This window comes from Malus sylvestris, chromosome 9 (genome assembly GCF_916048215.2).
Source record: "Malus sylvestris chromosome 9, drMalSylv7.2, whole genome shotgun sequence".
In the NCBI taxonomy this organism is placed as follows: domain Eukaryota; kingdom Viridiplantae; phylum Streptophyta; class Magnoliopsida; order Rosales; family Rosaceae; genus Malus; species Malus sylvestris.
This window is the reverse complement of record NC_062268.1, coordinates 11,187,440-11,200,237: the sequence shown is the minus strand read 5'-3', so window position 1 is coordinate 11,200,237 and position 12,798 is coordinate 11,187,440. Positions and strand designations below refer to the sequence as shown.

The 12,798-nt window shown below is 39.0% G+C and overlaps 2 protein-coding genes across 3 annotated transcripts; one reads left to right on the top strand and one right to left on the bottom strand.

The window, feature by feature from the left end:
* Positions 1-3,530: 3,530 nt before the first annotated feature.
* LOC126582341 (pentatricopeptide repeat-containing protein At3g59040-like) lies at positions 3,531-8,460 on the top strand. 2 transcript variants are annotated; one of them, XM_050246466.1, is made up of 7 exons: positions 3,531-3,766; positions 4,499-4,808; positions 4,927-5,217; positions 5,417-5,665; positions 6,189-6,313; positions 6,452-6,550; positions 7,525-8,460. In XM_050246466.1, the coding sequence occupies exons 1-7, from the start codon at positions 3,708-3,710 to the stop codon at positions 8,165-8,167; spliced, it is 1,776 nt and encodes a 591-aa protein (XP_050102423.1). In that variant the 5' UTR covers positions 3,531-3,707; the 3' UTR covers positions 8,168-8,460. The 2 variants fall into 2 exon arrangements, with proteins under 2 accessions (XP_050102423.1, XP_050102422.1); XM_050246465.1 differs by having other exon boundaries at positions 3,532-3,766; positions 4,496-4,808.
* A 1,328-nt stretch (positions 8,461-9,788) lies between these two features.
* On the bottom strand, positions 9,789-12,484 carry LOC126582342 (protein DETOXIFICATION 41-like). Its single transcript, XM_050246467.1, has 7 exons — positions 12,075-12,484; positions 11,177-11,721; positions 10,968-11,054; positions 10,558-10,853; positions 10,348-10,466; positions 10,172-10,258; positions 9,789-10,065 (listed from the first exon to the last, which is right to left on the bottom strand). Exons 1-7 carry the CDS (start codon positions 12,384-12,386, stop codon positions 9,994-9,996), a joined length of 1,518 nt encoding a protein of 505 aa, XP_050102424.1. The 5' UTR covers positions 12,387-12,484; the 3' UTR covers positions 9,789-9,993.
* Positions 12,485-12,798: the final 314 nt, after the last annotated feature.

The window sequence follows — 12,798 nt, the reverse complement described above, 5'->3', positions numbered from 1 at the left end:
CTCATGGTTCGGGTTGAAGCAACTGGGTTAAGAGAAGCCTCATGTTGATTATCAAGTCGAGGGGTAATCTGTTCCCTATCAGGGATATCTATGTCGAATGCATGTGACCCTCCATGTTGGAGGGCACCCAGTTGATGGTTAACTTCCACGGGGGCAACAAGCTCGCGTGTCTGAGCTTGCCTAGCTTCGTGGAGTGTCTCGAAGAGCTTCTCATATTGCTCCTGGAGGACCTCATTCTTCATTGCTATCTTGTTGTTCTGAGCTTCCAACTCATCGACTTTAGCTTGAAGAAGAACTCGTTTTCCTTCCTTCTTTCGTTGTTTCGCACTATGTGCAAGGGGGGTGTCATTCTGTGTGCTGTGGCTTCCTTCGCTTCCCATGTTGGAGAGGGATGCCTGGTCAAAAGAAAGTGTACGAATGATAGAAACCAGCTTGACACAGCTGAAGAGAGTAGGAATAAGTGTCGTTTCCCACAGACGGCGCCAAATGTTGATGCACAAAACCGGAGGTCTTGGAACAACAGAAAGTGTCAGGTTTTGTGACCTTCGCTTGGTTGCTTCGGTCACTAGTGAGGATAAGTACGTAAATGAATAGAGACAGAGAAGCAAACACAGGATGTACGTGGTTCACCCAGATTGGCTACGTCCACGGAGTAGAGGAGTTCTTATTAGTAGTGAAGGGCTTACACAAGTACAAAGGATCAAGCTCTCAATTTAGTGAGTTCTTGTGAATGATTTAACACAAAATGACATTAGGCAATATTGTGGAGGAATGACCCCTATTTATAGAAAAACTTGTAGCTTTGTCACATTGACATGTGTCATGTTATGATTGGTTCTTGATGTCGACACGTGCTGCGCTCTGATTGGCTTCTAATCTTGACACGTGTCGAGTAGTGATTGGCCTCCTGGTCGGAGGGGAACTCTTCTGGGTCCTTGACAGTATAGCGTTGGCCGGTGCTCGGTAGTTTCGGGATTGGTCAAGTATGGTACGAACAAACTTAAATGTGTTTTATTCATCCGATTACGCCTAAAACAGTTGGTTCCCGCAGTAACGCTTGGGCGTAATTTCTAGTCATTCCTGTAGTAGTGTTTATTGAGAGAATGACCGATGAATTCCTTGCTAATTTATTGGGTGCTAAGTATTATTGGATCAAGAACATGATTTGTGTTAGTTTTACATATATAAAATAAATGGGTAAACGGTTACCCGTTTATAACCGTGGTTAATACCCATAACCGTCCATTTAAATTTCGCGGGTAAACGGTTATACCCATAACCGTTTATTTATCTAAATGGTTACCCATAACCGTAACCGTTTAATTTAAATGGGCGGGTAACCGCGGTTACCTATAACCAATGGGTATTTGCCCATCCTTACTAGTAGGCCTGACATTTTGGACCCAACCCGACCCAACCCGTTAATATTTGTATTTGGGTGGATGCTTAACGGGTCGGGTCGCTAACGGGTGAACCCGTCAACAACCCGTTAAATAACGGGTCACTTTGGATCAACCCGTTAGACCCGTTAACACCCGTTAGCACCCGTTAGTTGAGGATATTTTAGTAATTTTAGTAAAGTCTTAATAACAAAAAATAAACTTTATGCAAAAAAAAAAAAATAATAATTGTTAATGGGTGTTAACGGGTGAAACGGGTGACCCGTTAGCTTAACGGGTCGGGTTCGGTGACCCGTTAGCTTAACGGGTTAGGTTCGGGTGACTCGTTAACTTAACGGGTCGGGTTGAACCCGACTCAAACCCAATAAACCCGACCCGTTTACAGGTCTACCTACTAGTATTATAGGGCATTGATTCAAACTAAGTTTTATTTTCTTTTTATATGAAGGGTATTTGGGAAATGGGGAATTGAATGGGATTAGGATGACTGTGCTTAATTAGATCTGTAATTTTAGGCACTGTGTAATATTATGGCTAACCTATGGCGGCCTGAATGACGAGTGTAGCGTAATCCTAAAATCTTTCACCTATGTTTAAATTGTTTTTAAAATAGGTTAAAATGTTTGAAAATAGCTAAAAGCATAATATATTGTCTGTATAGAAAATAGCTAAGATCGTTTTCAAAGAACCAAAAAGTTGACAAAAAAGTTTGAAGTCCTTGTAACTAAAATTCTTGATGTGATTTTAATAAAGATTATTTATTCGATTTCTCTGTAAACTTGTATCCCACTATTGATTTCTTTTTGTGTAATTTAATTAACATTAATGATCAAGATGAGATAAACTTTTAACAAAAAGTTAGATGAGATGTAGGGATGGGCAAATACCCATTGGTTATGGGTAACCGCGGTTACCCGTCCATTTAAATTAAACGGTTATGGTTATGGGTAACCATTTAGATAAATAAACAGTTATGGGTATAACCGTTTACCCGTGAAATTTAAATGGGCGGTTATGAGTATTAACCACGGTTATAAACGGGTAACCGTTTACCCATTTATTTTATATATGTAAAACTAACACAAATCATGTTCTTGATCCAATAATACTTAGCACCCAATAAATTAGCAAGGAATTTATCGGTCATTCTCTCAATAACACTACTACAGGAATGACTAAAAATTACGCCCGAGCGTTACTGCGGGAACCAGCTGTTTTAGGCGTAATCGGATGAATGAAACACATTTAAGTTGAATAAATTCAACACAATTATGAATACATTAAGTTGAATAGATTCTTAACATGTTTAAGTAGTGAAAAGATTACAACACACTGGATGTGTTAACACATCCATAAGCTGATTACTCCCTCTCCGGTTTACCGCATCATCTTAATGTATTCAATAATGCAGCAGCAATAAAAGTCCTTGAAAAATTATGACAATTTTTTTTTAAATTTTCAAGTTGTTAAAAAACATGTAGACGGGTGAAAAAAGGGTAATGGTAAAAAAAAAAAAAAAAGATAAACGGGTTAAAAAGGATAAATGGATAAACGAGTATTAAACGGTTACGGTTAAATGGGTATGCGGTTATGAGTATGGTTAACCGTTTATAAACGGTTATGGGTATGGGTATAACCGTTTAGGCAATTACCCAACGGGTAAATGTTTATACGGGTATGAGCATAAACGGTTATGGGTAAATTAACCGCGGTTACCCGCTCGCATAACCATTGCCCATCCCTAATGAGATGTACTAGTGAAGGATATTGACTATTTATAATAGCTCAAGAATATATTGACCAAAATAAAGGGCAAAGGGGATATGGGTAGTGGGGTATAAGTTAGGAGGAAAATTGACAAATTACTCTTTAAAGAATATGCTTGTGGCCAAACACTTATAAACGACATTGAACTCGTTATTAAACGACATTGAACTCGTTATTCATACAACTCAAACAATAATTTTTTGTTTACAAGTACAAAAAAATATTAATTTTTAGTTAAATCTCGACCGTCCTATTATAAAAAATGACGGGCGGGAGAGAATCATGGTTTAGAACAAACGGAGAACCCAAAGCCCAACAGGTCTTGAGCCTTGAGGTCCGAGGCCTAAAATTGTTTGTGAGTGTATGTCCACAACTTTCAGGTTTTCTCAGTATTACCAATCAGTCCCGCTCTAAAAAGATAAGATTTTTGTCAAAAAAATATGACTGTCTTCTGCTCCCACACCTTCTTCAGAAATCCCCTTCAACTTCATTGAAACTCAGCTTTGGTTCAATTACTTCTGAGAGACATCTAGAGGAGAAATGCCTCAAACCCTTTTCTTAAAGCCCTTTATTTCATCAGCTCCTTTGGATAATTGGAGGTTTGTTTGTTTTTCCTTCATCCCCTTTTGTTAAACCCCTGCAAAACCCTCAGAAACCCATCTGACGTTTGAGCATTTGGGTTTCTTTTCGGGTTGTAAAGTGAATTTTTAGTGTCCTGTTTGGTTTCTTGTGTAATTAGGGGGATAGCATGGAGAATTTGGGGTTCTGGGTTGTTGTTTTTACTTAGAAAGTTGCATGCTTTAGCTATGAAATTATGAAGGCAGCCAAACAGGGAACTGTGGTTAACTAAAGTTTCAATTATGATTCAAAATTCTGAAAGATTGATATAAAGTATGTTTTTTCTTGCTGTTACACTTTTCCCGTCTTGCATGATTGCATTTGTCTTAGCGCTGCTGCATTTCTTGGGTTGAAGGTGAATTTGCTGGTTCTTTATGTCTTTGGAATCAAAGTAGGGAGTCATAAACTCATTGAGTGAAATTGGGTTGCTATTATACTCAAAGTCGAAGAAGTGCAAGCATATACAATAGATGTAGGAGTACATTTACATTATTTTATATCTTTCTAATTGCAGTGTTAAGTAGTTTATTCTTTGCGCTGTGGCCTTTGGCTTATTTGCGCAAGTGGATGTATATCGACTTTGTACATTCTGATTGCCATTAACGGGGGACAATCATGTTTTTCATAGAACTTACTAGTCTGAGAGCTCTTCGATGATTTATGTGTTCATTGTGATATTCAGTAATAACTGTGTGAATTTGTGTCTTCAGTAGATTGAAAGAATGCACAAATTCTATAGGTTCCAATGTCAGGGTGCGTGGAAGAGTGGGGGTTGTTTGTATGGGCATGCTGGCACCAAGAAAATTCTTGCAGAAAAGGAAGAAGGTAGAAGTTTTCAAAGATGCTGCTGATGAAGCCGAGCAGAAGAACTGGAGGAGACTTATGAATGAAATTGAGGAGACAGGTTCTGCAGTTTCTGTGCTCAAAAGTGAAAAGCTCAAGGACAAGACTATTCCCAAGGATGTTGTCCTTGGAACTTTGGTTAGATTTAAGCAACTGAAAAAATGGAACCTAGTCAGCCAGGTATGTAAAGATGCTCTTTTTTGTTGTGCAATTATTCGGTTGCTGAGCGTATTTCTTTAAGTACTTGATTTTATTTGATGATTAAATCACTTGTTTGCTTATGTTCTTTGTCTTCTAGATTCTCGAATGGCTTCAGACTCAGAACTGGTGGGACTTCAGCAAAATGGATTTCCTGATGCTTATAACAGCTTATGGAAAGCAAGGGCACTACACGAGGGCTGAGAAGCTTTTAAGTTTGATGAATGAGAAAGGCTATCCACCAAGTGTAATATCTCATACTGCTCTTATGGAAGCATATGGAAAAGGAGGCCGATATAACAATGCTGAAGCAATATTTAGAAGGATGCAGTCTTCTGGCCCTGAACCGTCTGCTGTGACATATCAAATAATACTAAAGATATTTGTTGAGGTAATAACCTTCTTTAGCCAAACTTGTCAGTGTCCCTAAAAACATCGATTAAATCTTAATTCTAAATTTTCAGCCTAGTGCTGACAACATTTTGATGATGCCGGCATCTTCAATATTTATGATATAGCTGCCATTTGAGCAATATGCATGCTTTCATTGGAGTCTTTCTACCTGCCTCACATGGTACCTTGAAATACAGGGATGTAAGTTCAAGGAAGCTGAAGAAATATTTGAGACTCTTTTAAATGAGGAAAAATCACCTTTAAAGCCAGACCAAAAGATGTTCCACATGATGATTTATATGTATAAGAAGGCTGGGAGCTATGATAAAGCTCGGAAGATGTTCGCAGTGATGTCTGAGAGAGGGGTTCCACAATCGACGGTTACTTATAATAGCTTGATGTCTTTTGAAAATAATTACAAGGAAGTCTCCAAGATGTATAACCAGGTAAATTTTGGGAAAAATATCTTAATAATTAGTCATACAGCTTGGTAGAGCATGCTAAACCTTCCTATTAGAGTATGCTTTAGAATTATAAAATAAGGTTACAGCAATATTTTCCTGGTTTGTTTTGAAGAAAGAAAAATAGTTTCCTTAGTCTGTTTTTTAAGCATCATTGGTTGATCTATGATCGAAATAGAAAATGTCCGGTCTTGCAGCAATGATATCCTGTTTAATTTAAAAAAATAGTTACCTTAATGAAAAACCGATGCGTTTTTCATCACCCAGATTTAACAATAATGTTACGTGGTTCCCAATCACACATAAAAGTTACTTATCAATGTTCTGTATAATTCTGAAAGAGATTTGACAAAATTTATTGATGAAAGCAGACTTAAAAGTCCTGTATTTTTCCCTTTCTCATGCTTATCACGTTACTTCGTTTTGCTGAAATTGGTACAAACTACCCACTTAAAGTTCCGTGACCTTAATATATGCATCAGAAATTAAAGGAAACTTCTAATGGCAGATGCAAAGAGCTGGTCTCCGACCCGATGTAGTGAGTTATGCCTTACTCATTAGTGCTTATGGGAAAGCTAGAAGAGAGGAAGAAGCCTTAGCTGTTTTTGAGGAGATGCTTGATGCTGGTGTCAGGTACAGGGTTAATGCTACTTTTTCTTGTGATACAGGGAGCTGAAGTGTTTGAAACTTAAAAATGGATTTTCAACTTTTGACATTGATTCCTCACCATTGATGAAACCTATAATCGCCACCATTCTCTTTCTTTTGCAGACCAACCCGCAAAGCTTATAACATTTTGCTTGACGCATTTGCAGTATCAGGAATGGTGGACCAAGCTCGAACAGTTTTTAAAAGCATGAGAAGGGACAGGTATATTTCTCAGTACCTTTATGTTGATTATGCTATAGTTGAAGATGAGTTGCACTTGCTAAACCTTATATTCTTGTTTTGGTTCCCAAAGGATTGTTGTTGTGCTAATTAGTTGCTATAAATGAAAACCTAGCACACTCTTTGTGGGATAGTACCTAATAACGAAAACTGTACAAGAAAAGGTTTCAACTATAAAATATTTACGTAGTGTCTCTTTCTTGTCTAGCTCTATCATGAGCAGAATGAATTTACAAATAAGTGGTTACGTTGACATATTAGGTTAGACCTGTTAGTTGTTAGGTTCACATATCCTAGATTCTAGGACCTAGAAGTCTGGGACTTGGAAGTTATAGTTAACTGATGTTTACGTGTTAACGGGGGAACTTGGATGATGTCAGTATTTCATACTTGATAAGATATTTAAATATCATTTGAAAGCAGGATTTTTCATGTATATATGACGTGTTGCCTGTGTCCATCCCGTTTGCTTAAAATTTTGTTTTATGGTGAATTTGTTCTGTTTATGTATCCGAGCATGCATAACAACTGACTCGCATTTCCACAAACTGATCATTATTAGATCAGATTGTGAATTCTACAAACCAGTCAACATTAGATTGGATTCAATTGGCACCCATCAGTCCATTCCTTACTATTGGATTCAATTGGCATCCATCAGTCCTTTCATTACTTCTCTCCCTTCACCTATTATCTTCACACATATTTGCTGGAGTGAAATACCTGTGTAATTGAATGCACTTAATGGTTCTACTATCTGTTTGTTAGAACCACAAATTTATTAAGCTGTTTTCAGTCATAATGTCAAGTATCGTATGTCTAAAACAACAGTGTGGTCTATCGACAGATAATCAAAGGCATGCTTTTGTAGGAGTGCAGAAATAGCCCTATCCCTAAAAGTTTACACTCTATGATCTGGATAGTGATCCCTCTTTTTTTGTCTGTTTTTGCTTCAGGTTTAATCCTGATCTGTGCTCTTATACGACGATGCTGTCAGCATATGTAAATGCATCTGACATGGAGGGTGCTGAGAAATTCTTCATAAGAATAAAACAAGATGCATTTAAACCCAATGTCGTCACTTATGGGACATTAATCAAAGGGTATGCTAAGACAAGTAATATCGAGAAGATGATGGAGAAATATGAGGAAATGCAGGCATCTGGTATCAAACCAAATCAAACAATCTTGACAACAATCATGGATGCATATGGAAAAAACAGAGATTTTGGCAGTGCTGTTGTTTGGTACCAGGAAATGGAATCCTGTAGGCTTCCGCCTGATCAGAAAGCAAAGAATATCCTTTTGTCTTTGGCAAAAACAGCAGAGGAACAGAAGGTAGCTAACCAACTTGTAGGAAATCTGGATCAGAGTAGCAATGAACAAGGATCTAGTAAGTATCCGGTGCCTACCGATGAGAATGATAGTGAGGATGAGGATGAGGATGAGGATGAGGATGACAATGAAAAGTATGATGATGAATTAGATGGTCCTTCACTGGTCACTTCATCAAATGCTGAGCAAAAACATGAACTGGTTTATCTCAACGGTGTTAACGAGAAAAACCTTGAGGGCTTACTTGCAGTTGCAGATTTGTAAAGTTGGGATATCCTAATTTGTGATATTGTCACGTTACTCAGGCTTGATGGTTGGTCGAGAATATAAGTTAAGAATTACTACGTGGGAGCGGTATCGTTTCAGACCAGCTTAAGCGAGTCCATTTTGCCGCCTGTGAACTATATTGGCTCTGTATTCCGGCCACCCTTGATCATTTTGCTCTTTGAGATGGACGGAGAACAAAATGGAACCGTTCGATCTTGTAGCAGCCTAATTAATGTGTATAACCACAAGCACAATTTTTGTGATTCAAGTATTGCAGCTTCTACACAAAATGTCTGGTACAAATTTTTACCACTCCATTCTGCGAAGCAAGTAGGATTCTCTTCTTTCCTTTAAATCATCAAACCTTGTAACAATCTGATTAGCTTCTAATCAAAATGTCTAATTCTTGCTGACCGTGGTGGCTCAGCTGGCTGAGCCACCACTATTTGATGGTCTTGAAAGAGGAAAACTGTAAGGTATAACCACCGTTCAAAAATGTTAGGTGACCACCAGTGTATAAACGCGTGACATTAGCAAGAGAAGTTTAGCTGCAGCAACCTGTGTTTTTTTTCATAATTACACTAAACCATCCATAAACCCTAGTCAAATATAGTCAAGTATCCGCATTCGAAGGCAGTGTTCCATTATAAATTGAAATTGATTGTGACCGGTTGGACAGCCATACCAGTGTTGAAATTACGTAGCACAAATGTATTGTCACGTGGCGTCACGTGCCAATAAAATAAGGACGTATGGACAACAATTTCACTAGGCGCCTCATTAGATTAATGAGGCACGTTCCAATTGATGGCGCCTCTTGTTATTTTTTCAAAAGTTGTCCTTTAAATTTTAAACTAGTCCGTTGGCCAATTTCTTTTTATATACGGAATATCAATGCTTAGATGCGAATAGAAAAGAACTGGGCACTCGTGCGATGTCGAGCGACCGGTATGACCACGGCAAAGAGTGCTACTCGTGCTTTTGGCCCAGCCGATCGACTGGTTGCCCATGTTAGAAGTTCTAATCACGAGATTCTGCCTTCATCTATCGGTCGCTCGATATCGCCGACTGATCGAATTTTTTCGTTTTCCTCTGTTGTTTTTGAAATTTTCCGACATGATAGAACCATAATTCATTAGGTGGTTGTCTGTCGTAATGTGAGTATCGCAAGGCAAAAACAGTGTGCTCCTTCGACAGATAATTAAAGACATGCTTTTGTAGGAGGGTAGAAATAGCCCTGTTTTTGTTTGTTTTTGCTTCAGGTTTAACCCTGATCGTTGCTCCTATGCGACGATGCTATCCGCATATGTAAATGCATCTGACATGGATCATAGGCTAAGACAAACAATATCGAGAAGATGATGGAGAAATATGAGGAAATGCAGGCAACTGGTATCAAACCAAATCAAACAATCTTGACGATGATCACCAGCTTAAGCCAGTACGTTTTGCCGCTTGTGAACTGTATTGGCTCAGCATTCTGGCCACCCTTCGTTTTACCATTCGGGGTGAGACGGATGGAGAACAGAATGGAACCGTTTGATGTTGTAGCAGTTTAACTACAAGCACAATGTGATTCGAGTAGTGCAGCTTCTACTGAAATTATGCCTGGTAGAAATTTTTACTGCTCCAAACAAGTAGGACTTTTTTCTTTCCCTTAAATCATCAAAATTGGTAATAATCTGCTTAGTTGTGTGCAGGGTAAAAAAGAAACGTAACAAACATCTATGCTAGTTCTCGTTGAACCGCAATGCACTGTCGAATCAAAGGATTTTGAACAGGAATCGCAGGTGAAATGAAGTTCAGAAACCTTCACGGCAGCCTTATATATCGGTCAACAAGTCTAATCTTTCAGCACTTGCAGATTTCTTCAATCGTTCAGCTGCTTTTACAACCTACAAAAGCATGATCAATGGTGAGAAGTTTTGGTCAAATGCAGTTCATGTCTATATATATTCATTTAATAATTATATTTCCCACAAAATTTGAAATTTAAATTACCTCAGAATCCCAGTTTGTTCTTGCAGTGAGAACAATTAAAGTTACTGTTTGTAGAAAAACTCCAATGATCATTCCCCACCAAATACCCTGAAAAATACCAAAAGTTCATCATTTTCCATCACTCACAAAGCAAAGCAATCACTTTACCGGCAAAAGTGAGATGAGATTCAACTCACTGCAACTCCCATGCTAGTTTTGAAGCCTAGAACACATCCAATCGGAAGACCGATAATATAGTAACAAGTCAGGTTAACATACGCCACAACAGCTTGCCATCCGCTTCCGATTGCCACACCTAAAATTCCACACAACATGAATTAGAAATGATGCTGATAGTGCCTGCAAACTTAGTTTGTTTCTCTACGGCTTCCATCATTTTTCAATACCTGAGAGTATAGGTTGAATGCCATTCAAGAAAACAGAGATGGCGAGCAATGAGGTTAAATCAGATACTGCCGCGATAACTTCAGCGTCGCTTGTAAAAAGCTTGCTCAATCCAACTCGGAATATCAATATAATCGCACTGAAGACTATGCTAATCAATATGCTCGTCCCGTTCACCACAAACACTGAAAACTTGGCCACCTTCGGGTGACCGGCACCGAGCTCATTACTAACACGAACACTGGCTGCCGCGGATAGGCCTAACATAAATTGCATGTCCCAGTTCAAGTAGTTCATGCTGGAATTGTATCACATGAGAAAATGTAAAGTTAAATAGCAGTTACAAAAATTATCAAGTTGAAGGGTAAAAGTAAAAAGGTTAAAAAATGGATTGCTTTAACAAAAGGTGTACCAAATAGAAATGGAGTCTAGAGAGATTGTAGGATTGGAGAGAAGCCCTGATATCAGCACTAGTCCTTGGTTGTACCATATCTCCAAACTACCATAAAACCCAACAGTTAATTGCAAGCAAAAAATATTTTAAGTGAATGGTAAAGTGAAAAGTGGAAAAAATGTGTAACCGGTTCTATTTTTGCATATTTCTCAAAATCTTATACTTACCAAAGCATGATAGCGGAGGCAAGAGTCAACTTAAAGTAAGGCCAAATGCCCCTAAAAGCCTTCCATGAGAAGCCAGTCCAAGTCTCCTTACACATCGGGCTGACAAGAATGTAAATTCCATATGTGATGACAAGAAGCCACCAAGAGAGGCTGAGTGTCAGAGCCGCCCCCATCAGCCCATAGTCCACCACATAAACGACCACCCAAGTGAGCAGAATGTGGACGAGGAAGACCCCGAACGACATGTAAGCTAGAGGGTTTACAATGTTCTGGGCTTGGAGAAACCTCTGCTGGGGGCAGTTTATGGCAAATGCATAGAGCTGTGGGATTATTCCTCTGGCAAATACTTGGCCCTGCTCTGCTATGTCTTCTGTTTGGCCGATGGCTATGAGGATTGGTCCTGACCACCAGTACACAAATGTGAGTAGTACTGCTGCTCCCAAATGCAGGATGATTGCCCTTTGGCATATGATTCCCATTGCTGGCAGTTGTTTGGCTCCATATGCTTGCCCACACACTGTTTGGACAGCACTTGCCATTCCCAACTGCGATTCCAAACCAAGAATTAAGAACACAAAAAGTGTTAATCCAACCACACAAGAAATATAGGGAGATGAAATTCGGCCACACGAGTAATATAGCGAGAGTTGGGCACTCTCGGTTTAGTTTCTGTCATATCTCCTAATCGAATACTTTGTGTGTTTTTCATGCGCGAAGGGAAAACACAAATACTATACTGAAGCGTATGAAAAAACATGATGAAATTTTGCTACATAAATTAGTCAGAGAACTATTATCTGCGCAACATAATAGTTACCATAGTGCATTTTCGGGATTATTAGATGCTGGAGTGTGCTAATATCCTTATTTATAAAGTACATTAAACTAGAGGACTTACCATGATACCATAAGCGAGACCCTGAATTCCAACGCTAGCTATAGAGGCCCCAGCAAGCTCCAAGGCACCCAGGTGCCCACAAAACATGAGAGTCACAAAGCTGAGCATGTAGTTGAATATAGAGACAGCGATAGATGAACCGGATAAAATCCAGAGGAGCCTCGACTCCCAAGCCACCAGTTTAGGCCACCATCGAACCGCCACGGGCTTGTGCTCCAGAAACTCTTCAATGGCACTGGACGACAAGTTAGGTATCTGGGAGTACGAATCAAGCCGGATGAGTAGCGGTTGGTACTCCTCCTGCGATCCCATGGTAACCTCAGACGGCTGAGCCACCACTACTTGCTATGACACTGTGAGAGAGAGAGTGTGTGTTTTACCTGGGAGGAGTAGTGGGATTATGTATATTTATGTCCTGTCACATTTTGTAGAAAAATAGAAGGGAGAGAGGAGAAACTGGGGTAGAACTACCGTTCAATATGTTTGTTTGGTGCCTACCAGTTTATACATGTGTTTTCTTAGCAAGAGAAGTTTAGTTGCGAATAAGTTACCTAATTTTTGTCAATTAGTTACACCAAACCATGCATAAACCTAAGTTAAAAATATTTGTTTTTTTGGATTAAACTAAGCCAAATATTCACATTCGAAGGCAGTGTTCAATAAACACAAGCTTGAATTCATTGCGACTTGTCAGATGATCCCAGTGTCACTAGGTTTTTTTTTA

Bases quoted from the DNA above. Each gene is read 5' to 3' on its own strand.
- LOC126582341 (XM_050246465.1), top strand. From the start codon at position 3,708: ATGCCTCAAACCCTTTTCTTAAAGCCCTTTATTTCATCAGCTCCTTTG. The intron at 3,767-4,495 runs GTTTGTTTGTTT...TTGTGTCTTCAG, and splicing joins GCTCCTTTGGATAATTGGAG to TAGATTGAAAGAATGCACAA. The intron at 6,314-6,451 runs GTACAGGGTTAA...TTTCTTTTGCAG, and splicing joins ATGCTTGATGCTGGTGTCAG to ACCAACCCGCAAAGCTTATA.
- LOC126582342 (XM_050246467.1), bottom strand. From the start codon at position 12,386: ATGGGATCGCAGGAGGAGTACCAACCGCTACTCATCCGGCTTGATTCG. The intron at 11,055-11,176 runs GTAAGTATAAGA...GTTTTATGGTAG, and splicing joins GCCTCCGCTATCATGCTTTG to TTTGGAGATATGGTACAACC. The intron at 10,066-10,171 runs GTAATTTAAATT...ATGCTTTTGTAG, and splicing joins GAACAAACTGGGATTCTGAG to GTTGTAAAAGCAGCTGAACG.